The 25,193-nt window shown below is 39.8% G+C and overlaps 2 protein-coding genes across 9 annotated transcripts in view; both read left to right on the forward strand.

Annotated features, from left to right (window-relative positions):
* The window catches only part of LOC121650727 (bromodomain adjacent to zinc finger domain protein 2B), a 55,862-nt gene extending 50,642 nt beyond the window's left edge, over positions 1-5,220 (forward strand). For all 5 annotated transcript variants that reach the window (XM_042002418.1, XM_042002417.1, XM_042002420.1 and 2 more), the window contains 12 exons: positions 25-87; positions 171-315; positions 408-1,042; positions 1,269-1,539; positions 1,710-1,865; positions 2,010-2,164; positions 2,295-2,500; positions 2,664-2,799; positions 3,127-3,273; positions 3,380-3,654; positions 3,844-3,987; positions 4,089-5,220. In XM_042002418.1, coding sequence (XP_041858352.1) covers positions 25-87; positions 171-315; positions 408-1,042; positions 1,269-1,539; positions 1,710-1,865; positions 2,010-2,164; positions 2,295-2,500; positions 2,664-2,799; positions 3,127-3,273; positions 3,380-3,654; positions 3,844-3,987; positions 4,089-4,236 — 2,481 coding nt within the window. In that variant the 3' untranslated portion in view covers positions 4,237-5,220. The remainder of the gene's footprint in view (positions 1-24; positions 88-170; positions 316-407; positions 1,043-1,268; positions 1,540-1,709; positions 1,866-2,009; positions 2,165-2,294; positions 2,501-2,663; positions 2,800-3,126; positions 3,274-3,379; positions 3,655-3,843; positions 3,988-4,088) is intronic.
* A 163-nt stretch (positions 5,221-5,383) lies between these two features.
* On the forward strand, positions 5,384-25,188 carry LOC121650056 (WD repeat, SAM and U-box domain-containing protein 1-like). 4 transcript variants are annotated; one of them, XM_042001336.1, is made up of 13 exons: positions 5,384-6,058; positions 6,773-6,960; positions 7,716-7,802; positions 13,328-13,421; positions 13,907-13,940; positions 14,036-14,076; positions 14,408-14,514; positions 14,700-14,774; positions 15,048-15,077; positions 18,329-18,505; positions 24,277-24,411; positions 24,493-24,682; positions 24,940-25,188. In XM_042001336.1, the coding sequence occupies exons 1-12, from the start codon at positions 5,661-5,663 to the stop codon at positions 24,642-24,644; spliced, it is 1,518 nt and encodes a 505-aa protein (XP_041857270.1). In that variant the 5' UTR covers positions 5,384-5,660; the 3' UTR covers positions 24,645-24,682; positions 24,940-25,188. The 4 variants fall into 4 exon arrangements, with proteins under 4 accessions (XP_041857270.1, XP_041857269.1, XP_041857272.1 ...); XM_042001338.1 differs by having other exon boundaries at positions 5,385-5,748; positions 5,837-5,916; positions 6,831-6,960; positions 24,493-25,188; XM_042001335.1 differs by having other exon boundaries at positions 24,493-25,188.
* The last annotated feature ends 5 nt before the right edge of the window (positions 25,189-25,193 follow it).

Consider the following 25,193-nt stretch of genomic DNA (forward strand, 5'->3'; position numbering starts at 1 on the left):
CAGTAATGAGATCTTTTGTTATAGGATGATGGTGCAAACTCAGCCAGCATCGAGGAGCTGGAGAAACAGATTGAGAAAGCATGCAAGGTAAATTAAACCCTGTGAGATCTGTCATGTCATCATTATGGACAGATTCATGGTTCATTCTTATATTATTTCTTTTTCTTCAGTTACAAAGTCAAATTAGACAGAAGCTGTTTGACTCATCTCACTCACTGCGCTCTATGATGATTGGTGAGGACAGATATAAGAGGCGTTACTGGGTCCTTCCACAGTGTGGTGGCATCTTTGTTGAAGGCATGGAGAATGGTGAAGGTGCAAACCAAAACTTCTGTACAAGTTTTTTTATTTATTTATTTTTTAATCCACTGTGCCAGAGCTTACATTACTTTATTTCTTTTTACCAGGCTATGAGAATGTGGTGGAGGAGAAAAGACAGACGGCCTCCCGGATGATCAGATTAAAAGAGGAGAATCAGGAAGAGGCAAGAAAACCAGCGGTGTCTATCCCAGCCCAAAGCAGAGATATTTATAAAAGAAGACCAGTGTGCCAACAAGACAATCTCTTCCTCCAGAAACCCAGCTCCTTATCTAAGCTCAGCAAGCTGCTGGATGTAGCCAAAATGGCTCATGATTCAGACATGAGTGCTCAGAAAATTTATACTGGTGAAGTTCCTGCCATGGCGTTTTATCCCTCTTATCCTACCTCACAGACAGATAAAACGGATGCTTCAATATCATCTCTGCTCAGTGCTGCCCAGCTCAAGCACAGTCTCTGGATGACCCACAGCCCTAAATCCATCCTTCATTATGACCAGCTGTCCAAGATATTGACTGAAAACAGCAGCGAGTGGTTTAGCCTCCTGCCCCGCTCTCCTTGCGATGGGTCCTCTGTGACCTCTGGCTCCAGTCCTCCAGCTTCCTCCTCCTCGCCACAACCCATCAGAACCAAATCTCCTTCCTTCCTCTTCTCTAATCCCACTGCAACAGAAATCTACAACACCACAACTGGGATCAATAGCAGCCAATCACACATCCCTAAGGTTGGTGGATAACAATAATTGTATCTCTGTCCCAGCTGCAAAGATTGATGTATGTGTTAGCCTGACATGTGTATCAAGAGTAATTCCATCTGACATGGCCATATTTCCTTTGTTGCAATTACGTGTGAAACTCTCTCCAGAAAGTGTTTCTTGAAGCTATATAAGTAGAAGTTGGGTAGATTTGTCTTCTGATCACATTCAAAGTGTGCACATTTTTTCCTCTCAGCAAGTAAAGTCTGGCATTCATCAGAGCAGACTGACACTGTCTGACGTGTTCAGCTCGGGAACAAGTCCCAGCCTGCCCATCTCTGGCACTTCTCTACCCTCCCAGCATGCGGAGGGTAATGGAAACAAGGTCCACTGTCTGGCAGATACTAACTCTGTCAACAAGAGTGAGACTCCAGAGCCCCAGAGTGACAAGTCCTCTTGTGCCTCTTTCCCTGCTGTGGAGTCAGCCAAGACCCAGGACTATCCCTGTCCTCAACCTATTCCTGAGGGTAAGCCAGTACACCCGTCAAATATGCAAGACATTCATTGCCTAAGAGAGCACTGGAATACACACTGTGATGATTGCCTGTCATGCAAACTCTCTGCTTTGTTAAAACTAAAAATGAGGGGGGAAAAAGTGACAGTAGCTGTTAAATATGTGCTATCCATGTGTTGGCAGAGATGCTGCATGGCTGGTGGAGAGTGTCAGACATGGAGAACCTGCACAGTCTGGTTAAGACCCTCCATAGTCGGGGCATCAGAGAGAGGGCCTTGCAGAAACAGATTCAGAAACATTTGGAGCATGCAACCCAACTCTGTGCCAACAGTAAAGATGGTTTGTTGACTTTTCCTCTTTCTCTTCAAGCCAAAATGTAACATTCAGGCAGTGATGAATTTACAAATACTATTGTTAGTTTAAAATTAGGTGACAAATTAATTGCTTTTGGTTGTCTGAATATTTTGATATCTGTGGTGGCAGAATTTGATGTGACAGAATTGGAAAAGCTGGAGGTTAGCAGGGAGACGTTAGAGACCTGGTGTGTTGAGCAACAAGCCATGGAGGTGGACATAGGTCTCCTGCAGCAGGTCGAAGCTCTGGAGAGAAAAGTCGTTTCTGCCAGCCTGCAAGTCAAGGTAGAGAGAATTCATTTCACTCTTTTATATGTTAAAAACACATACAGATGAGAAACCATCAACTTGAGATGTAATATAATATGTCATTAATTATTGTCTTGTGATGGCCATATGTCACTGTCTCCTTCAGGGTTGGATGCCCCCTGAGCCTCAATCAGACAGTAAGAATCTAGTCTATCATGAGCACAAGCTCTCTTCTTTGTTGACTTTGGAGAACAAAGGTCAGAAAGAAACCAGCCAGGAGGAATTTCAGGGCTCTGTGGTTCGGCGGCCCAACAATCCTCTTGATATCGCAGTCAGCAGGCTGTTAGAGCTGGAGAGGAACATTGAGCAAAGGTACTTAAAGAGGTCCTAAAGTCCTGATCTAAATCAGAACAGATAGTGTCTCCATTCCTGTGTTTGTATTACTGATAGGTGGTAGCTATGGATGGTGCAGCACGTTGTAAAAAGCATTGCTCAGTTGTTTGTACATGCAAGCTCACCTCCTGTGCCCTTACAGCAATGAGGAGGGCGTGGCACCTCGGATGAGACTGTGGCATAAAGCCCTCAGTCAAGTCCGGAGCTCAGCTCAGCTCTCGCTCTGCATTCAGCAGCTTCAGAAATCCATCGCATGGGAGCGAGCCATCATGAGAGTGGTAAGTGTGACTTCTATCACTCTTGTTCAGAGATTCATACTTTATTGTACAAGTGCAGTGTGTTAAACTGTATTAATTTCACCCTTAAAATGATCTTCTTTGTTTTTTTGTGTTCAGCAAAAAGTGAATATAAAGGGAAAGTGATGAACACCAGGCATCTGCCACTTTAGACAATAACATTACTCATAACAATATTAATAATGCTGATATGAGCACATACTTAGAATTACATACATACTTTTTGTTATGACGTGCAGTATTTTGGTATGAATTTGTTCCTACCGTACATGTGGTGTATGTTACCTGACATTTTGTTTGTGTTTTCAGCACTGCCAACTCTGCCAAAAGGGAGATAATGAGGAGCTGCTTTTGCTTTGTGATGGCTGTGACAAAGGCTGCCACACTTACTGCCATAACCCCAAGATCACCACAGTACCTGATGGAGACTGGTTTTGTCATTCTTGTGCAGCTAAGGTACATGAAATTTAATCTTTGGGCTATCTATTGTCATCATTCTCTCATTGATAGAGCGATGTTGTTTGTGTGTCTTCATTGGCCGTGTGTGTATTTTGTCATTCAGGAAAGTAATCAAACCCCTCACAGCCGGAAACAACAGAGCCGAACAGCTGCAGGAGGAAAGAAATGTGAGGTAAAACGTGACAGTAAGCCATCTGTAGTGGGAGAGTTCATCAGTGAGGAGAATGCCAGCAGCAACAACATGTCCAGGAAAAATACAAAGGAGATCAAAAAGAGGAAAGGAGACTATTGCTCCCAGGCAAGGAATGACAGCCCTGTTTCCTCTGCGAAAAAAGCCAAGACATCCAGGGATGGCAACAATGCGTTGGCAATGTGCCGGTGCGTACAAGCACATACTCTTCTCATGCAGAAGAACTGGCAGCATTTATTTAGCTGTTTGACCTTGTTTAAAAAAACAATTTGTCAGCTCCAGTGAGTCAGACAATGATGTTCTACACATTGTGAAACCATCCTGAAATGATATTTTCTGTAAGAAAGGCTGAGTTTTGTTGCTGTTTACTCTTCCAGAATGCTGCTGGCTGAGCTGGAGGCCCATCAGGATGCATGGCCCTTTCTCACACCGGTCAACCTCAAAACTGTCCCTGGATATAGAAAAGTCATCAAAAAGCCCATGGACTTCTCCACCATCAAAGAAAAGCTCATCAACAACCTGTATGTGTTGCTTTCTCATTGATGGTTTGCATAAGCAATTTTTGTGTTTATATTTTCAAATCAATTCTTCATTTCTTTATTTTATTGATTGATGATTACAGGTACTTAAATCTGGAAACGTTCATCATTGACGTAAACCTGGTTTTTGATAACTGTGAGAAGTTTAATGAAGATGATTCTGAAATTGGACGAGCTGGACACAACATGAGGAGATTCTTTGACCAACGATGGAGTGAACTGCTGCAATGAAGCAAAGAAAATCCAGAGTGGAAACTACTATCAACATCTTAGACTCATTTAATCCTCTTCACACTCTTTTCTTCATCCATTTTGACCCCAAGTCAGTTCACAGATCAAATAAAACTGGTGTGAAGCATAAAGGAGACTCCTGGTCTATTTGCCAGGGGAGAAAACACATCTTAATGTCTTAAAGTGCAATACTAATTTTATTTATTTAAAAGGCACATACTCTGCATCTCATTGTTATATTTGGAAATCTGTGATTTCCACTGTGGATACATAATTAATTTGTAATAGGTACTACATTATAGCTTTTTTTGTGTATTTATTTATTTTTGCAAGTATTTATCTGTGTTTTTTCTTTAAAAAGAAGGGGGGGGGGGGGGGGTGATACAAAGCAGAATAAAGAACAATCTGAATATTTTATGTACTATTAAGGAAGCAAGGAATTATTTACAGCTTAATGAGTCAAGGCTTCCAGCAGGACTATTTCTCTCCATTGCAATTTCATGTGTAAAAAAAAAGGGGGGGCGGATCACTGAAACGTGTAATTTCACTATAAAGTCTTCATCTTTACATGTATAGTGTGAACTCAGAGCACAGCTTTGATGAATACTGTCACTGTATAAGGATGATTGTAGCACTTAATATGTCAAAATATTCTCTTCGGTATTGCAGTGCCTCATCTCTGACTTCTGCAATGTGTGTACTCTATGTGTCCTGAGTATACTGTACGAGACATTTACACAGTCCTTCCCTCTGACCTGAGGTGGTGCATATGGCGGTGTGATTGATCTCCAGGCATTAACTTGTGTTTCTGTGAACAGATATAAGATCTGCCCACCTGGGAGTTGGATATGATCCACAAGCGGCACTAAAGTCAGAAGACTTGAAGTAACTTTAATTTATTGTTGATACTGTAGAAAGTAGTTACTTTTGTAGGAACATTTTTAAAAACTATGTCGGAATAGAATAAACCTGATTTTAAATGTACGCCCATCTCTCCCTAGTTTCCCTTTCTCCTTGAGTGTTATTCGTTTTGGAGTAGTTAATTTGACTTTAGCTCTGTCACCATCTCAGGGTTAAGTATAGCTTTAACTCGACCAGATTAAACCGATAAACTCTAACCCCAGGCTATAAAAGCTATTCTATAAACATGACCATGAACACTAAGGCAACTTCTGCGTCACGTGACTGATAACAGCTGCGCGTGATGAACTGATTCATTGCTGTGTTGGAGAAACCCTTCCTGACACAAGAGGAGCAACATTTTACCATCTTTGTTTCTACTCTCAGCTGAGCGTTAGTGAGCAGCAGGCAGGACAAGCTCGTCAGGTGTTGGTCAGCTGCTCTCTGTTTGTAATATTTTAGTATTTTGCGCCACCTTGTGAGCGAACCAGTTCCCTCAGCCGAGCCAACACATCTGTCCCAAGATGGTGTCTCTAATTCGCACTCTTCGGCATCACACAGACGAGGTCAGCTGCTGCGCCTTCTCTCCAGCTCTGCTGGTCACCGGTTCAGGTGATAAAAGTCTTCGTGTTTATAACGCAACCGACTTCTCGGAGCTTCCCTTTTCTCCTCTGACGGGTCATGGCTACGGGGTTCACAGCTGCTGCTTCAGCTCTTGTGGCAGCTTCCTGCTCAGCTGCTCCACGGATGGCTCCACCATGGTGTGGCGCTCGGAGACAGGTGAGCTGACAGCCACGCTCGAGCACCCGCGCCGCAGTCCGCTCCGAGTCTGCGCGATGGAGCCAGACTCCTCCCTCGTGTTGGCAGGTGCCTGTGATGGCACCGTGGCCCTCTGGGACTTCCGCACCAAGACACTAAACAGGTGTGGTCCAAATCTTCTGCTTATTATCCATAATTAACATCCGCTTTATCTTCTTTTATCCAATCAGCTTTAAAGGAATATTGCAAGCTGTTTTTATAGAAATTATATGACAGCTGTATCTTACATTTTGCGGTTATTTTATATGTATGTGAAGCAACAATAATATCAACTTTCTAGCTTTTATCCAATGAGGTTACGATTATGTGAAAAAAATAAACTTTAGGCGCCAAAACCAGCTAATATTTTGGATTCTTTTCTTGAAATATAACTGGCGACTCATCAAGCTGATGAAGTGTATTGCGGGTTGCTGTCTGATTAAAGCAGACTGAGAAAGCTGTTTTAGAAGCTGAGACTGAAGGCTTTGTGGAAACTGCCGTTTTGAGGGATGCATCAAGAAGTGCTTGCACTTGTTGCTTTATGCATCATCTTACAGCCTTCATCAGCAGATGGAGTCATTGCACAGTTGTCAGATGTTTTCATCATGGGCACATTTCAGACAAGTGAAAACCATTCTTTTCTCTCAAGAGGAGTAATTTCATGACAACTTTAATGCAGGCTCTTGCTTTGTCAATAGAGACTGCAACCTGGGACTAATGAAGACAATGAAAGCAGCAGAGTGACTAATTAAAAGAACTAAAAGACATTAAAAAGCTAAAACTAAAAATAAGCATTTTGTAAAGTTTATACAAAATTTGTCTTTTCATTTTCCCATAGATGCAGTGCAGTAAGTGAGGCCAGCGTTGTGGCTTGTTCTTTCTCTCCATGTGGACAGATGTTTGTGACCGGCTGCAGTCAAGGAGACCTCAAACTCTGGGACCTGGACATCAGTCTCCTACATGCTGAGAAGGATGCCCACGACCTCGGGGTCACCTGTTGCAGCTTTGCACCTCATTTTAAAATTGGTAAGTTGTTTAAAGGGTCATTGATGTTTTGGTCAGGGCACTGAGAGGGCCATGAAAAAAAAAAGTTTATGCTTGCACCTTTTGAGGTAGTTCTTTACAGATTTTGAAGTTTGTTCAGGATCACTTTGCTTGATCCTTTTTTTTCATTGTTCTACAGACAGTATAATGTTTATTTCCACATTTGTTTGGTATTTAAGTGAATCTATTTTTTCCTCTGCTCAAGAATTGTTCCCTGTCATTGGCTTCTATACAAGCACAGTTATCAGTATGCTTTCTGTAGGTTTCTCTTTGTGAAATCTGCACCCTTTTCCTCCAGCCAGATCCGCTAAATAGACTGTGTGAACTTCATCATTCCATGGAGTTTATTTCCAAAATCCAGAAGCATTCAGATGATAATGTCAATATTCAGGTGAAGATGTATGAAAGGTTTTACAGTAAAGTGTTTGTGCAGCGTTTTAGTCAAATAGTGATTTTGACTTGACTTTGATTTGACTGTCATGGAGCGTTTTCAGCTCTTCCAGATCTCAGCTTGCTATGCTGTCCATGTTACCAAAATATAAACTAAATTTGCTTAAAATAAAAAAAAGAATGTTTCACCTGTAATGGATCAATTTATCTAACAAGATCAGGATGTGCCTGCAAAGTGTTGTTACACGTCACAAGCAGGCCGTCAGAATGTATTTGTCTTGTGTTTTTTGGATTTGATCAAGCATGAATTCAGAGAAAGAGGAGATGTGGCTTCTTTTGTTCTGCAGAGGGATGCTGTGTGGAGTTTCGATTGGCCTCCTGTGGACAGGACAGCCAGCTGAAAATATGGATTGTTTCCCAGTGTGAAGGAGCAGGTAGGCCGACTCTTCCGCTCTGTCCACTTCCTCAAACAAATGCTCCCTCGGTTGACTGCTCATGACATAAAGAGAAGCTCTGCTGAAACTTTGATCTATCTGCTGCATAGAAGAATTTTATGTGGTTTAAATAACGTGCAGAATGACTCCATCATCACTTTATATATATAATAGATCACTTTGAGACTTTTTGCAAAAAAGTAGTACCAGCAGTGTTGTGCTAGTTACTGAAAAAAGTAGTTACTAGTTACTGCATTCAAAAAGTAGCTTAGTTACTTTGTTGATTACTTACACTAAAAAGTAATGTTATTGTTAAAAGTAACTTTTTAGTTACTTTTGTAAGATCATTCTTTTAAAATTCTCCCATTAATATCCTTATAATGTAATTAGTGTACAAAATATTAAAAAACTCAAACCCAAAGTAAATTTTCAACACAATTTTTTAAGTCAGGCCAGCAGATCATTTGAAAACTAAATAAAAAGTAATATAACACTTGCTCAAAAGTTTAATTTATGCAATTACAGTCTGGTTAGGAGTATGCCGGTTCGAATGCCAGCGGTAACCAAGGAAACGGAGCAGTGGACAGTAGGTTTGGAACTACTTTTTCCGTTCCACATCCAGGGGTTATTGCTTTATGGACTGCTGTGAGAGAAACGGCAGGGTTTCACAAAGGAAGCAGAGGAAGCCCAAGTAAGCAACTATGCTTAAGAAAACACAGTCAAAACTGACGATATTTACAAGCGGCTTCACAAAAAAAACAAGCCCAACAAGCGGACTTTGCAGCACTGCCATGTCGACAACACATATCTTGTGCCACACCAATAGAACAAGTTCATTTGTGTATATTTACTGGTCGCATAACCAGGTTACAGACTGCTCATTTTGAGTGTGGATACCAAAGTGTTACTTCCTAATGTGTTGTCATGGTAACAGCCACTTCTTGTAATGATTTGATATGTCCCACATGACCAGAATCCATTGTGTTGTTTTGTTTTACTTTTTGCAGAGCAGCTTGCAGAGAGACACTGACAATGTGTGTCCTCATTTAGTTTCTTTACAATGCTGCTGGTCAGATGAGACTGAGTCTTCATGGACTGTGGGTTTGTCTTGTCTTGATGAGAGTGGGCATTTTTTTGGTTTATTGTTACTTTGTATAAAATCCTATATTTAAATGCTTTTATTCTTGGTCTGACTGGGTCTTGGGGTCAGAGTCGGTCCGTTAAATTCTGCCAGGTTTAGTCGTGTTAATGGTCACTTTTCTTCGTACTCCTCACTAGTGGTGATATGAATCTGCTTAGAAATTACAAAGTACCCAGTCAGAGAAGAGGGAAGTTTAATTAAAGAGAGGCTGAAAGTATAAAACTGATACAGAACTATTAGTTGTTGCTCATAAGATAAATGTGCAATGACTGACTTTCCAACCCATTTTAATAGCAAAATTGAACTAATTTCATCACTAGATTAAAATGTGTTACAACCATAAAGTTAGAAAAATAAGCTCCATTGGCTCTTTTAGGCTGTATGATCCCAAAATATCTAATATTTTGTCTAGTCAACTTAATTTTATCTGTTGATAGACAATCAGGTTTGCACTTTGGGCTTCCAGCACATCTGGAAGCCATGTTTGGCGGGTAAAGCTTTTACTGCTTTATAATGTTCCTTGTTACAGTATTTACATATTGTGGCATCGAAGATGAAGAAGCATTTTAGGTGTTATTTTTTTGTCTGGTTCTATCTGCAAATATGTCTTAAAGTGTGCAACAGTATGGAGTTGTAAAATGTTTCCTTTCAAAATCCTCCTCTATTAAGGACAAGTCAGGACTGCAGACAGTCTCCTTTTCCTCTAATAAGCCTTTGAAATGTACACAATGTGGGTTTGTATTGTCTTCATGCACGATGCTTGGACTTTACTAGAAAAGATTTGGTGTTGAAGGCAGATGTTGCTCTAAAATCTCAGTGATCTTGTCTGCATTAATGCTGCCATCACATATGTGTAAATGAGCTTTGCCAAGAGCGCTGATAAAACCGCATACCCTCACAGAGGCTGGCTTTTGTCCCTTTCTTCTTTGGTATTGTGCACACAGCCTCCATTTCTTCTAAAGAAATATCTGATCTTTATGAGTAGGAATTTCAAATGTGTGGATTATGTCAGAGAAGTTGAAGCTGCCTCTGGACAAAGTAATAGTAACTGTTTAGTGTTTGACACAGTTTTTCCACAGCAATCCCTCATCTACGTGGTTATATTAGATATTAATTAATAGCAGTTCTCCATGCAGTGCTGTCTGAGGGATCAGCGACATCTGCCTTTTATGCACTGAGATGCCTTCAATTGCTTAGGGATATTACATGCTGGATAGGGAGATGTATTCAAATTCCTTTTAATGTTTCTTTAAGGAGCTATATTTTATTTTTTCTCCCACACATTTGTTGAAACTGGAGATCCTCTGCTTATTTTTGCTCCGAAAAGACTTTCATGGGTACTGGTTTTGTTCTAAATCATCATTACAAAGAACTGTTGACATCACCTCGTTGAAATGACCTTATCTATTCTTTTGACATGAATAAAAAGAATGACCACATACTAGCAAATCAGGTTACCGAAACAAACAAAATGTCTTTGATTTGAAAAAACAAAAAAAATATTTTGAGTGTGTGTCCAAAAAAAAACCTAACGGCAAACAACAAAGTAAAAACCTATTAAGCCCCACCCCTTCACCATTAGTTAATCATATAGCGTTAATAAGCTTTTGTACAACTAAATATGATTCAGTATATTTATAAAGTGTGTATATATATATATATATATATATATATATATATATATATATATATATTGCTAAAAAAATAAAGGGAACACTTAACACAATGTAACTCCAAGTCAATCACACTTCTGTGAAATCAAACTGTCCACTTAGGAAGCAACACTGATTGACAATCAATTTCACATGCTGTTGTGCAAATGGAATAGACAACAGGTGGAAATTACAGGCAATTAGCAAGATACCCCCAATAGAGGAGTGGTTCTGCAGGTGGAGACCACAGACCACTTCTCAGTTCCTGCTTTCTGGCTGATGTTTTGGTCACTTTTGAATACTGGTGGTGCTTTCACTCTAGTGGTAGCATGAGACGGAGTCTACAAACCACACAAGAGACTCAGGTAGTGCAGCTCATCCAGGATGGCACATCAATGCGAGCTGTGGCCAGAAGGTTTGCTGTGTCTGTCAGCGCAATGTCCAGAGCATGGAGGCGCTACCAGGAGACAGGCCAGTACATCAGGAGACATGGAGGAGGCCATAGGAGGGCAACAACCCAGCAGCAGGACAGCTACCTCCACCTTTGTGCAAGGAGGAACAGGAGGAGAATTGCCAGAGCCCTGCAAAATGACCTTCAGCAGGCCACAAATGTGCGTGTGTCTGCTCAAACAGTCAGAAACAGACTCCATGTGGGTGGTGTGAGGGCCCGACGTCCACAGGTGGGGGTTGGGCTGTAACCACAACACCGTGCAGGATGTTTGGCATTTGCCAGACAACACCAAGATTGGCAAATTCGCCTCTGGCGCTCTGTGCTCTTCACAGATAAAAGCAGGTTCACAATGAGCACATGTAACAGACGTGACAGAGTCTGGAGACGCTGTGGAGAAAGTTCTGCTGCCTGCAGCATCCTCCAGCAGGACCAGTTTGGCAGTGGGTCAGTAATGGTGTGGGGTAACATTTCTTTGGGGGGCCTCACAGTCCTCCATGTGCTCGCCAGAGGTAGCCTGACTGCCGGGATGAGAGCCCCAGACCCCTTGTGAGACCATATGCTGATGCAGTTGGCCCTGGGTTCCTCCTAATGCAAGACAATGCTAGACCTCATGTGGCTGGAGTGTGTCAGAAGCTCCTGCAAGACGAAGGCATTGGTGCTATTAACTGGCCCGCCCGTTCCCCAGACCTGAATCCAATTGAGCACATCTGGGACATCATGTCTCGCTCCATCCACCAATGCCACGTCGCACCACAGACTGTCCAGGAGTTGGCGGATGCTTTAGTCCAGGTCTGGGAAGAGATCCCTCAGGAGACCATCTGCCACCTCAAGAGCATGATCAGGCATTGTAGGGAGGTCATACAGGTACATGGAGGCCACACACACTACTGAGCCTCATTTTGACTTGTTTTAATGACATTACATCAAAGTTGGATCAGCCTGTTGTGTGTTTTTCCACTTTAATTTTGAGTGTGACTCCAAATCCAGGCCTCATGGGTTAATAAATTTGATTTCCATTGATAATTTTTGTGATTTTTGTTGTCAGCACTATATAAAGAACAAAGTGTTTAATAAGAACATTTCATTCATTCAGATCTAGGATGTGTTATTTTAGTGTTCCCTTTATGTTTTTTTGAGCAGTGTATTATATAATGTGATGTATATTTATTCCGTATTTACAAATGTTATTACAGTAAACAAAAGAAAAAATAGAAACAACAAAAAAACAAGGTGCACTTAGTAACCCTGGATGTTAAATCGCCTCTGCAACCCTGTACCTGGTGGATATCACATTCCATAATTTTACCTCGCGTACCGAAACACAAAGTCCCCTCATTGTTGTTCACACCCTGTGAGCTTTTAAGTTAGATTTTCCTCTCAGATTGTAACCCCCTTCTATTTCACAGAAAAGTGTTTGAATATTTAACCAGCTAGTAGCAAATTATTCTTTGCTTTGTACATTGTGCCATTTGAAGCTCTGCCATATCTTTGATAATTTTGACTTTAGAAATAATGTGTTGGTGTGTTCCAGATATTTAACATTATGAATTATTTGTATTGCTCTTTTTTTGTAAAATGACCAGCGAGTTGAGTGAAGCTGAGAATGTGTTGCCCCAGACCTCAGCACGGTAAGTAAAGTATGGCAGAATAAGTGAGCAGTAAAGAACGTGGAGTGATTTATAATCCAGAAACTGCTTTGCTTTGTGTGCTTTATTCTCATACTGTCTGCAGTGAATAAAAGAAAATGTAAGTGTGAGTAATTTTTTTATACTATTCTCACTGTTTTGCAGTAACATTAGTAAAATAATGTCTGCATTTGTTCCTTTCTGTTTTTTCTATTCCCCCAAATTTACATCACAAGACTGTAAAGTTTCTTTCTTATGCCTGTTGGTAGCTGTGAATTTACGTTTATTTGACCTTAATTAAGTATTCAAAAATTATAGTACTAAATATTTATGATTTACTGCATCTCAGGGATAAGCCTCGTCAGACAGCCTTATTGATCACTTAGTTTGCAGATTATCATTTTTGATACTCTCTTCCTCTTTGCTACTGAAAAGCCAGTAAGCTTTTTTTTTCTTTAAACAAAAAAAAGCACCATCTTTTGTCTCTAGGCAGCTGTCAGCAGGTGGCAAAGCTGCAAGAGGAAAGAGTTACTAGATCAACTGAAAGTTGTTCAGAAGGGGAATGAAGTTTAGTATTTATGCTGAGCAGCATGTTGTCTGTAGCACATCCAGTAAAACCTGAACCTTGTTTTTCTGTGATGTGTTTGTGTTCTCAGCCTGCACCATGAAGCTGCTTCACACCCTCACCGGCCAGTCTGCTCCGGTTCTGGCCTGCGCTTTCTCTTCTGGTGGAGAGCTGGTCATTTCTGGGTAAGGAGCTCATCACGTCCACACTAATCACATGATCTTCACGTATGTGAGCAACACTAACAAAAACTCCAGCTTTGGCAACTGAATATTGAATAATGATGTTTTCACTTCCGTTAGCTTTTTATTTTTTCATTTTCTTTGTCAATTTCTGTCAAATTCTTTGCTCATTTGGAGCAAATTAAGTTTAAATTAGGCTGTGTTTAATGCTATTGTTGTTTTAGCTGTAAACGGCAGATGCCACTGCTGAGCACTGATCCAGCTGTTCTCTGACAGCCACAGGAGAACCACATTTTCATTAGATAGCTCCAGTAGGCTCCTTCTGTTGATCCTGGTTGGAAATCAAACATACTGAAGATTAATTTGCTTTGGTTATTTTTTTTTTCTTTAGAAGAATTCATCATTATTTCTAACAAATTCCTTAATGTAAATCCATGCACATGACTCTGAAAATGAATTTGACTTTATTTATTCTAATTATTCAACAGCTCAGTGGATAAAAGTGTAATAATATATAATGCGGTAAGTAAGGTTCAAACAATATTAGCAATAATTCACATCCTCACAGATCTCATATATTCCTGTTTTGCCATTGTTTGTTTGTACTTTGTTTACAGAACCTGGGAACCCTGCTTCACACTTTGACACAACATGACAGGTAAATTACCAAACCTCCTGCTGCGATGCAATCTCTGCAGATATCAGACAAACAGTGGAATAGAAGCCCCAGTGTTTCAGATGAAAACGTGAGATTTTTGCTTGATTAGTTTTCCCCAGAAGCGCTGGGTGCAGTGATGCAACAATATATTCAGCTTTCTGCTCAGTCATTGATGTGGCACCACAGGTAAAAACCAGCAGAGCGCTTTGAAGTACATGAAAGGATTCAAGATGATCTAAGACACTTCTTTTAAGGCTGATCTTTTCGTGTGCCAGTTTCAGTGTGCCATTCGCACCCTTCACATCCCTGCTCCTTTTTCTCCTCCCTGCAGATATGTGACTGCCGTTGCAGTGTCTCCCAGCTTTGGCCTGATTGCCACTGGCTCAATGGACCGATCAGTAAACGTGTGGAGAATGGGAGATGAGGATGGCCAAACTGGTAAATACAGAGCAGAGAACTGTTTAAGTTGGAACCTTGAAATGTTCAATCACTCCACTCCTTAAGAAAAAAAAATGTTGATGCAAAACCCAGTAGCCATTTGCAGTTCCAAACCCTCCCAAAAGAGTGTTTTGGGAGATGTGTAGCCAGGAAAGCTCCTATTACACTCGTATTAATGTCTACAGGAGGAATTATGATTGATGCTTACTGGTGCAGCTGGGCAGACTACCATGCCGTCTCAGAGAGCTATCGTTATGGAAGTAAATGCCATTAAAAACAAAAGAACTTCCAACCCAACATGAAAAAAGAAAAATGAATGGAAAGGTGGATTTGATATGCATCTGGAGGCATGAAGCCTCATCAGTGCAGCCCCTTGATCTGCTATTAGTCTGGTTGATGTCCTTCTTTATTAATATCTTTTTCTTTAATCCCGTACCTCTGTTTTTTATGTCTTCCCTTAAATCTAGTTTCTTTCACTTTTTTCACATATTAAACTTTATCCCTTTTTTTTTTTTTTTTGTTTTTTTTTGCAGCTGCTGAATCACAGCAGACAACATGTCAAGGTAAATAAATGCATCACTCTGTTGTGCCCTTAGTTATTCAGTAAGATCTGGGCTTTAACCCATTTAATATACCTTGTAATTAGAAAATTTCATGTCTGAATCCACAAAAACGGTTCTCGTTGTTGTAATTCACTGTGTCTTTTTACTTATGATGGGAGGCTCTTTTGTGATTATCCTTTTGATATTGTGTTGTGACCCAAATAAGCCGTCAAGAACGGGAATCAAAAACTGTGAATAAGATGAAACGGTAACTGACTAGCTTTAAAGAATAAGTCTTATTTAATTTTTCTCTCTTCGTGTCAGCAAAGACTGAATCCAAAATTGTTCTATGTCAAATCTCACCTCAACCCATGTGTACATACTGGCTAACTTAGAAAAAGTGATAAGTGTTATAATCATGGGAGTAAAGCAAAAATGATGGCAGAGATGGTGAAGTGGATATAAAAAGAGGCCACTTCACAAGGATTAGATGTTTTAAAATTTGAATGCATTCACATGCAAAGGTCAACTTGATTTAATATGTATTGAAGCATTTATTTAATAGCAAATACCTTTAAAACTTTGAAACCTATTAAATAAGCAAATGTGTAATTACAGCCTTCATTATAAAGATGATGAACAGGTAAACAGTTTCGCCAAAAGATGAGGGTATTCTCCACCGTTTCTGTTTCCTAATGTCAGATCAAACTGTTGCTTTTGCCTAAATCTGCAATGCACAATAGATTTTTATCCTTGTCCAACATTGTAGATATTAGAGAGCATCAGTGAATAAACGGCATCATGGAGACCAAGAAACACACCAGACAGGTCAGGGACAAATTTATGGAGAAGGAATGTTAGGTTATAAAAATAAAAGATCCTAAGCATCTCACAGAGAACTAGAGAACTGTTCAGTTTATTGTCTGAAAATAGAAAAATTAAGGCACAACTACAAACCTAACAAGACATGGCCGTCCACCTGAACAAAGCTGTGGAGAAGCTGCAGAGATCCACAGCTCAGGTGAGAGAGTCTGCTCACAGGTCTACTATATGTCGTATACTCCACAAATCTGGCCTTTATAGAAGATTGACAGAAAGAAAGCTATTGTTAAAAGAAAGCCATAAGAGATCCTATTTGCAGTGTAGGAGATACAGCAAACGTGTGGAACAAGCAGCTCTGGTCAGATGAAGCCAAACTTGATCTTATTAGCCTAAATGCAAAATACTAACTTAACACTGTCCATCACCCTGAACACAACGTCCCCGCTGTGCAACATGGTGGTGGCAACATGCTTTTCATCAGCAGGGAGAGGGAAGCTGGTTAGATGTGATAGGAAAATGGATGGAGCTACTGTAAATACAGGGCAATCCTGGAAAAAAAACCTGTTAAGAGGCTGCAAAAGACTTAAGACTAGGGCAGAGGTGCACCTTCCAGCAGGACAAAAAAATACAGCCTGCAATCAAATGCTTTAGAATAACCCAGTTAAAGTTCAGACATAAATCCAACTGAAAACTGTGGAAAGACTTGAAAACTGAAAAACTGAACACTACTTCTCCATTGCTTAGTTTTCACTATAGTAACAGTAAACAAAACTGATCCATTTGACTTGCATGATAAAAGCAGTTTAGTATCAGCATCTGGTAACAGCTTCAGATGTACTAAGACAAGACAAATTTATGAACTGGTTCACATCCAACTATTTTCAGCTACGGATTGAAGCATTTTGCTTGCTAGTCAGATTTTGCAGCATCAGGATGGAGAGTGTGTTGCTGACTGAAAATAAACTGTTTATGGAAATGAAAGAACGTGTCACGTAGTCCAAAACATGACCTGTTTTTACAGTTTTTGGGCATAAATGAGGCTTAGAGCAACATATGCTATCAGGATTTAGCTATTTCAGATAAATTTAGTAGCAGGATCTATTATTGTTGGTTTTGTCTTTTTTTTTTTTTTTTTTTGACACTAAGAAAAATAGTTATCATCCTTATTGTTTAGCTTAAAAGAATGTAGCTGATGAAAAAGGATTTATCTGTTCACTTCATTTAGCACTGTAATTTGAGTGGACCCCGACTGCAGTAAAGCACTGAGGCTTTCATGCTTTTAGCTCAGTGTTTCCGTGACTCAGCCTTCTAGACTGGGAGACTCCAGATGCTCCGCTGTATCCGCCAGAGCTGCTGAGTGGAGGCGGTGTTACTCTGCTCACTGCTGCGTGCCCTTAATATGTTTCCACTGAGTTTAGCTGTGGTTTGTGCATAAATTCTTTTGGCAGTTTTACCCAAAAAAATAGAATAGTGTTTAATCTAAAACTGCAAACAGAGACATTTAGATCCCCTTACAATACATGCTGCATGCTGCGAGGTGCTTTTCTTTTACATAAATGAACTGAGTTATCATTAATACCACCTGTTCATTAATTACTCCTACTGTGACAAACCGAGATGGTCAGTTTCCAGTCAGTTAGCCGTGGCGTCTCACAATCTCACACAAAACAAAATTAATTTCCATAATCAGAAATGTCTGTTTTTCTCTAATCAGCAGGATCAGAATACAGTTCAACCACAGGCATGTTTGAGGGGATTAAATGTAATGTGGTAAAAATTTAAACAAATTCTTTTAAGCTTAGCAGAGATAGAAAGCAACAAGTAGGAGCGCTCACAGTCTTCAAGGTTATCCTTCACTAGGGTGATGGCCTGCGTTGGGAATTACTCAGCAGCTGTGAGGTATCATTAACAAGGCCGACACACACACAGCAGCCCAATTTTGTCCAGCTTGTATGATAAATGATGGCCGCTAGCTCAGATGGTGTCGTGAAGGTTGATGAGCTTCATGCTGGCACAGTCTGAAATAACACAACCCTGGGGTTTCTTTTCTTTGGATCACATGTCTACATGTGAGGTCAGCAGTGTGTGCATGTGTATGTGTGTGCGTGTGTGTATTTCTGTGTCTCATTCTTCATGCTCAGGGATCAAGCCTCTCTGTAGACGAAAGGCAAAAGCTCAAAAACTTAATCATTAATTTATAGCATGAAGACTTGGTTTAATGTCATGTCCTTTGAAGTGATGGAAATACAGCTGTGTGTGTATATGTGGGTGTGTGTATATGTTTGTGGGTGGGTGCACATGAAAGTAATTATCACTCCCATATCACCGCAGAGGGAATGTGTCCTTTTTTGCAGAGCGTGAGAGGAAACTGTTTGTTTGCAGGAGATTGGGGCGTAATAGCCGAGCACTTCCTCCCATCCTGTTGTTTCTTTTTGTTTTTTTTTTTGCAGGAAGGAAGTTGCCGGGATACTCCAGGCTGCTGCTTGCTGATTGGACAGAGCAGGATGTGCAGACCTGGCTGCGCGAGGAGGAACTGGTGGAGCTCGTCAGTGTCTTTAAATCCAACAACATCGATGGAGCAGAGCTGAACCAGCTGAGCAAGGAAACACTGGTCGAGTTGGGAATTGGTGAGGAAGGAATATGAAACCTACAGTGGAGTATCTTCGTGAACACCACACACACACACACTCACTCACACGCACTTTGGGATTCAGTGTTTTTGTGGGGATTTACTCTTTGAGCCGAAAACATGAGTAAATTGGAAAGTATGATATAAGCTGCTTTTCATAGTGATCCGATATGAAGACAAGAAGCTGCAGCATTTCTCTGCTTATACAACCCTACATCATGTGGTGAGGACAGCACCCTGCAGGGTGACCTTTACCTCACAAACACTGATAATCCCTCTGACAATAAGATTAGCACTTTCAGTGCCATCCAAGGGCACAGGGTGGACTGTCTCTTCTCCAAGCAAACTGTTAGCAAAAAGCACCCCAATGTGTAAACCACAACAATGCAGCAACAAATAATATACAAACAGTCCCGGCACCAGGACAGAGTACCGGAGGGGCAGTTGATCGCTGTGAGCAGGCCCCATTTATCAAATGAATTTTGACTTTATAAAAGGACAAATTCCTGTTTAATAATTCAATATTTGATCCATGTCGAAGCCGATTAGTTATAGAATATAACGAAAAAAACATTTGTTGATCCAGCAGAAATCATTTCAAACAATAATAATAATTTACTTGATCGTATAGAGGAAAGTAAGGCATGGATGTCATTTAATTTTCTTCATTTTAATAACTGAAAAACTGAAGTGTTGCTCTTTGGGCCCAGTGATGCCTACCTGGGGTTTTTGACTGATTATTTAAAACCAGCAGCAATAAACCTTGGGGTCCGCTTAGATGGTAACCTCAGACTTAACTCACAAATAAGCTCAGTGGTTGAGTCTAGTTTCCTTCAGTTAAGACAACTGTCGAAAGTTAAACAATTTTTTTCTCTGCATCATCTGAGATTTTAGTCCATACTTTTATTTCTAGAGAGAGAGAAAGGCGACTAGAGCGCAACAAAACTGATCTTGTTTCATTTTGTGCAACTTTAACTCTGTAAAACATCGGGAAACATCTGCAGCAGACTATAACCGGACATACTAAACATGTAATTGAGGCTTACTACCCTTAGTAAGGACGAGTCGGATTAGGTTTAATCCAGCTGCAGACGATGCTCCAGAGGAAGAGAAGATGGGACTCATGCACCCGTGGTTGCTATGGTTGCTATCTTGCTAGGCCTCATCACAAACATCCAAACTGCTGGAAGTGGTTGATTCTTGCTGTGTGACACCTGACATGTTCCTTTCTTCACGTCATCACTGGGCCGCTTTCTTATGTCCATTGTCCAAAGATGTCAGTCTGCTAGTACTTCACTGAAGCTAGTTAATGACTTTGCGCCAAATATCGCACAATATTTATTAAAGAACACATTGTTCTTTTATATACAAACACACAACTTTCAAATATCTTGAGAGATAAGTGCACAAAAGCACATATGGGAACTGATTCTACTTTTGATAATTAGCACCAAATCCTGCTGATATTACATGCTTAAAATAACATTACTACTGCTTTTGTGAAAACCTTGACTAAATTACTCTTTTTTTAAAAAAAAAAAAAAAAAAAAAAAAGTATCATAGGCCTGAAATAAGTTTGCAAGACAAAATATGAACTATCTTGGGCTCATACTGTCAGCAGTTAAATAAGTCATAGTGTAGGACTTTCTTTTTTTTTAAACATTATTATTAATGATTGTTGTATGATAGTTTCAGCATAATACAAGAACAATTATCTTTAGTCTTTTAGTCTTAGTTTTTTATGATCACTAACCATAATTACATAATTAACTCGCTGCATCTCAATTCCGTCCTTAATCTCAGTACAAACACCCTTTTGGCTGTAGTTATGGTTGCTTTATTTGGATAGCAGCGGACAGTAAAGCAACTTTCTATACGTCTCAGTGATGCAAACTGTGTCTTATGTCCCCTTGTTTAGTGTTGAAGACAGCTGTCATCATTATCCCAGACTGAGGACAAAGGAAGTGGACATATCATGACATTTTGTGTCCTTTTTGTGTTGTCTGGCCTACAGTTATGATTTTCTATACATGCAGTTTGTTTAAGTGCCTGCATTTGTATAAGCATAAACTCACTCACACATTCAGGAGACATACACACACACATTCATGAATGTTTGAGTAAGAGAGATAAAAAAAGTTCCCTGATGTCAGGGTGTCTCAGAGGAGACAGCTCTCATTGTAGCACTGCTTCCAATAATCAATCTAAATGTAAAGTGGACACTTTAGTACTCCAGATGACGCTGCAGGAATGTATGGAGTCATTACTCTGTTAAAGTGCTGCTGTTTATTAGCTGAATCAGAGAGCTTGATGGGTTCAATGAGTTTCATCAAGAGAGGACATCATGATGGAGTGCTGTCATGTTTTTCCAACAGGATCTGAACTACTTGTTGTTCAGCCAGCAGGTTTTTCCTTTCGCCTTCTAGACACACTTTTATGTTTCAACTCTTCAAGGGTTAGGTAATTTTATGGCAACAGTGATGTGCGCTTGCCTTATTCCCTCCATCTTCAATTTGTGATGTATAAATGAGTGCAAAATGAAGATGCACAATAAGTGACTGATTGTGAAAATCTCTTCAGTTAGCTGAGTTTTGTCTTATTAAATGATAAATAAAATATCCTCAGATCGCAGCACCAAGACATCACAACATTTAGAAGGAATCGTTTGAGATAAAATAAACAACATGCAATTATTCTAAATTTCTGTTACTTAGAATAAAACAAACCCCCCAAACGTCTATAATTAATATTTAAGACATTTTTGTTTTGTGCTTGTTAAAGTTCAGACACCCCAACAACTTCTCCCCAAGCTCTAGACCCTACAAAGCTTTGAAGGGAAAGGAACTTTAAAAGCTTTCTGAATGCTGTCTTTATCAAGCAACAAAATGAACATGATTGAGACGTATAAGACGAAAGGCTTTAGGAGTGTTCAGGTTGTTTTTTTTTTCTTTGTTTATAATTTGATTAAGAAATAGAAGTTAATAGGAACAGTGCTAACCAAATACTCTGGAAGACCACTTAAACTTTCTACAAGAACTGTTAGCAGGATTAATAGAGTCAAACTTTCTGTTGGATTGTAGAAAACCCTCAGGAAGGCTGATCTGACTGCAGTGGTGGCACATTGATCCACTGTGCAGCAACACATATGCATGAATGCATGGAAAACCATCTTTTCGTTGTCCTCATCACATAATTACACCTACAGTTATTTTTGCAAATGAACACTTAAACAATCTTGATTCATTTAGTAAATCAATAGAAATTAGGTGAATTTGTGGTTATAAAGAAAAATCAATGAACACTGGTTTGCCTGCAGGTAAAAAGGGGCTGAATCTCGTATAACTTTTCTAACTATTGAGCACAGCGCTGGATTGTTGATGCTTTGGGATTGTGGTGTCTCAGTTACTGTTTTAAAATAGATTTACTTCTATCTCACAGATTGACAGTTTTTTGTAACTATGGATACATGCTCCTCAGGAATCCATAAAATAAAATGTGGGGTCCCCCAAGGTTCAATTTTAGGCCCAGTACTTTTTAATCTGTGCATGTTTCCTCTTGGGGATGTCATCAGGAGACACTGCATTGATTTTCACAGCTATGCTGATGACAAACTGCTTTGCATGGCCATCTCTCCTGATAATATAGAGCCAGTTAACGTCCTTTTAAACTGTATTTTGGATATTATGACATGGATGACCTTTTCCTACAGCACAACCAGGACAAAACTAAAGATTTAATTATCGGTCCTGAAGACAATATAGAGATCATTTCACCAAAATTACATTTTAATCCCTCTCTGGGTGAAATCTGGGTGTCCTTTTAGACTGATCTGGATTTTATTCCACACATTAGAAATGTCACAAAGACAGGATTTTAGCATCTTAAAAACATCGCCAGAGTCCGCCCATTTATCTCTCTTCAGCAAAGCGGTGCTAATGCATGCTATTATTTCTAGTAGATTAGATTAGCCCTGCTCTCTGGTCTTTCCAAAAAGTGTTTCAAAACTACAATTATTTAGAACTCGGCGGCACGAGTTCTGATGAGGACCAGAGGGCGGGAACACATTACACCACCGTTGCATTGGCTCCCCGTGCATTTCAGGGTTCATTTTAAGCTTATTTTAGTTGTTTATAAATGTCTTAATGGTTTTGGACCTTCTTCTTTATCTGACCTGCTTTTAAATTATGAGACATTGAGGACCCTAAGGTCCTCTGGTACCAGCCTTTTGGTTTTTCCTAAAGTACCTATGGCGAGACCTCTTTCTACCACTATGCCGCTCGTCTATGTAACTACTTGCTAGAGAAACTCAGGGCTGCAGAGACTGTTGATGCTTTTAAAAACAGTCTCAAGACCTTCCTTTTTAATTCAACTTTTAACTGAATTGTTATCCTTCCTTGTTTAGGCTACTTCATTTTATTATTTTTATTTTATTTTACTTATTTGTGTACTTATTTATTTATGAGCTCCTTTAACTTTCATACTTGTTCTTATTGTTTTGAGGTTTATTTAATTTTTTACTTTTAACATTTTTAACTCCAGTGTATTTCTCGTTGGGACCCTCCATGCTGGGACCATTGCCTGCTTGGTTTGCAGGATTGTTGCTATGGGGATGGCAGACTGTAGACCACATGGACTACAGTCTAAATGGCTGTGGTGTGGGCCTCTGCCTGGGCGTACCTGGGCTGTCCCCGTAGTGGCAGACTCTGTGGTCATAGTAGCTCCTGGTGTGGACGGATCCCCAAGATATTGTTTATTCTTATGTTAAGAGATGCGTTGCAAACATTGTTTTTGTGTGCATTTTATTTGTAAAGCACTTTGAGTTACTTATGTATAAAAAGTGCTTTATAAATAAAATTTGATTTGATTTTGGTGCAAGGACAACACACTGGAAGAATGGATTTGGTTAAATAAGAGCAAAGTCTGAAAAGAAATAGCGCACTTTAAGTAAAAATAAAAAAAAGGGTAAGGGATGAAAAGAGGAGGGCTGATCCCAAACACCTCAAAATCCCAGAAAGACTACCTCAAGAAGGAAAAAAAGGTTTTACTGTGTTTCCTTAATCAGAAGTTATTGATCTGTGAACAGACTATCTGAGTAAGCAATATGATTTTCCTAAATAAGTTAATGATTACATTATAATAAACACTAAAATTAACAGTAAAACTGATAAAACTGTCATTTTTTTGTTCCTGTAGCCCAGAATTTTAGTCTACTTCTCAGTATCAAATTTTCACCCAAGAAAAAGTTGACCAGATGGAAAATGTGTGATAAGAGTTTATGTTGCTTTAAAACTTTCTATATTCTAACAAATTACTTCAGAAGATGGCAAGAAAATATCAATGCAGCTGTTCTCACTGTCTAAATGAGACCTGCTGCAATGTGGCACTGCTGATACACACACACACACACAACTAATCATGTGTGAGCATAAAGGTCGCCCCTCCCTCTTAGCTGGCGGGGAAATTTGCAGCTGATGACAAATTCAAAGGATGCTGTCAGCAGACGGAGACATGCAGCTGTGTGCAGTGATTTTCCTCCTTCCGAGCTGCTGGAGTTTTTAGTTTCCAGCAGAAAAAAAAAGACTGATGGAGAGCAGATCGATTTATTCCTGCTTTTAGTTTTATCTGAAAGACTAGAGTGGATAGGTCTAAACAGTGCTTGTTCTCAACAGAAAAACTGAGCCGATCTTCAATGATAAAACAATAATTATGATGATTCACTGATCCATACTTAAAATACTGAACTGGGTTTTTATTTATGCTTTTTTAAAGAGTCTCTGGGCCTCTGTGGTCGTCTCCTGAGGAAAATCGAAGCCTTAAAGGCACAGCAAAGTGGCTCTGAAGCCCCAAATCACTTTCTGTGTCCAATCACACAAGAGCTGATGAAGGATCCAGTCATTGCTGCAGGTTGGTGGATTTTCTGTCACAGCTATAATTTCTATATGCTTTGTCTCAGCAGATAAATGTCAGTGTGTGTCTGCTCCATAGATGGATTTTCCTATGAACGAGAAGCTATGGAGAGCTGGATCCAAGGCAAGAACAAAACCAGCCCCATGACAAACCTGCCCCTACGGACAACACTCCTCACTCCCAACAGATCCCTTAAGATGGCAATAACATGGTGGAAGTCAAGCCAGTAGGCAAGCAGCTCATTTTAGATTGTCAGAAGCCAATGCAGGTAATTACTCATGGACAATAAGTGCTCTGATCATTGAAGTAATTACTGTGTTGTTTGGAACCTCACTCTTAGTCACATCTCAGAAAGAGAGACATAATCTGTGATAAATCAACTGATTACAAATAATCTACTAGTTTTATGCAGTAAAATGTTTACAAATGACTGGCTGACACCTGTTCATAGCACAGCGACAAAATGCTTGTTTTATATCCATGATATGTGATTCATTCAGTATGATGTGGTACTCTTGCTTTCAATTATATTTCAATAGTTTGTACTGACTGAATAAGCTGTACCATCCTGTCCAGCTCAATGGAATTCAATGTGCACTCAAACTGCAGTTACCAAGTGTGGCCACAGAGGCCGCTGTTTAGCTAAATTTGGTCTCACTGAACCGATGTGCTAAATTACTTTGGACAGCAATTTAACAACTGTATGCTTACATTCCTGTTCGGCTCCAGTTATCTAAATTTAATGTATTTTTAGAATAAATGCAGACGAACAAGTTTGG

This window comes from Melanotaenia boesemani, chromosome 12 (assembly GCF_017639745.1).
Source record: "Melanotaenia boesemani isolate fMelBoe1 chromosome 12, fMelBoe1.pri, whole genome shotgun sequence".
Lineage (NCBI taxonomy): Eukaryota > Metazoa > Chordata > Actinopteri > Atheriniformes > Melanotaeniidae > Melanotaenia > Melanotaenia boesemani.

Bases quoted from the DNA above. Each gene is read 5' to 3' on its own strand.
- LOC121650056 (XM_042001335.1), top strand. From the start codon at position 5,661: ATGGTGTCTCTAATTCGCACTCTTCGGCATCACACAGACGAGGTCAGC. The intron at 14,077-14,407 runs GTAAATTACCAA...TCCTCCCTGCAG, and splicing joins ACTTTGACACAACATGACAG to ATATGTGACTGCCGTTGCAG. The intron at 14,775-15,047 runs GTAAATGCCATT...TTTTTTTTGCAG, and splicing joins AGAGAGCTATCGTTATGGAA to CTGCTGAATCACAGCAGACA.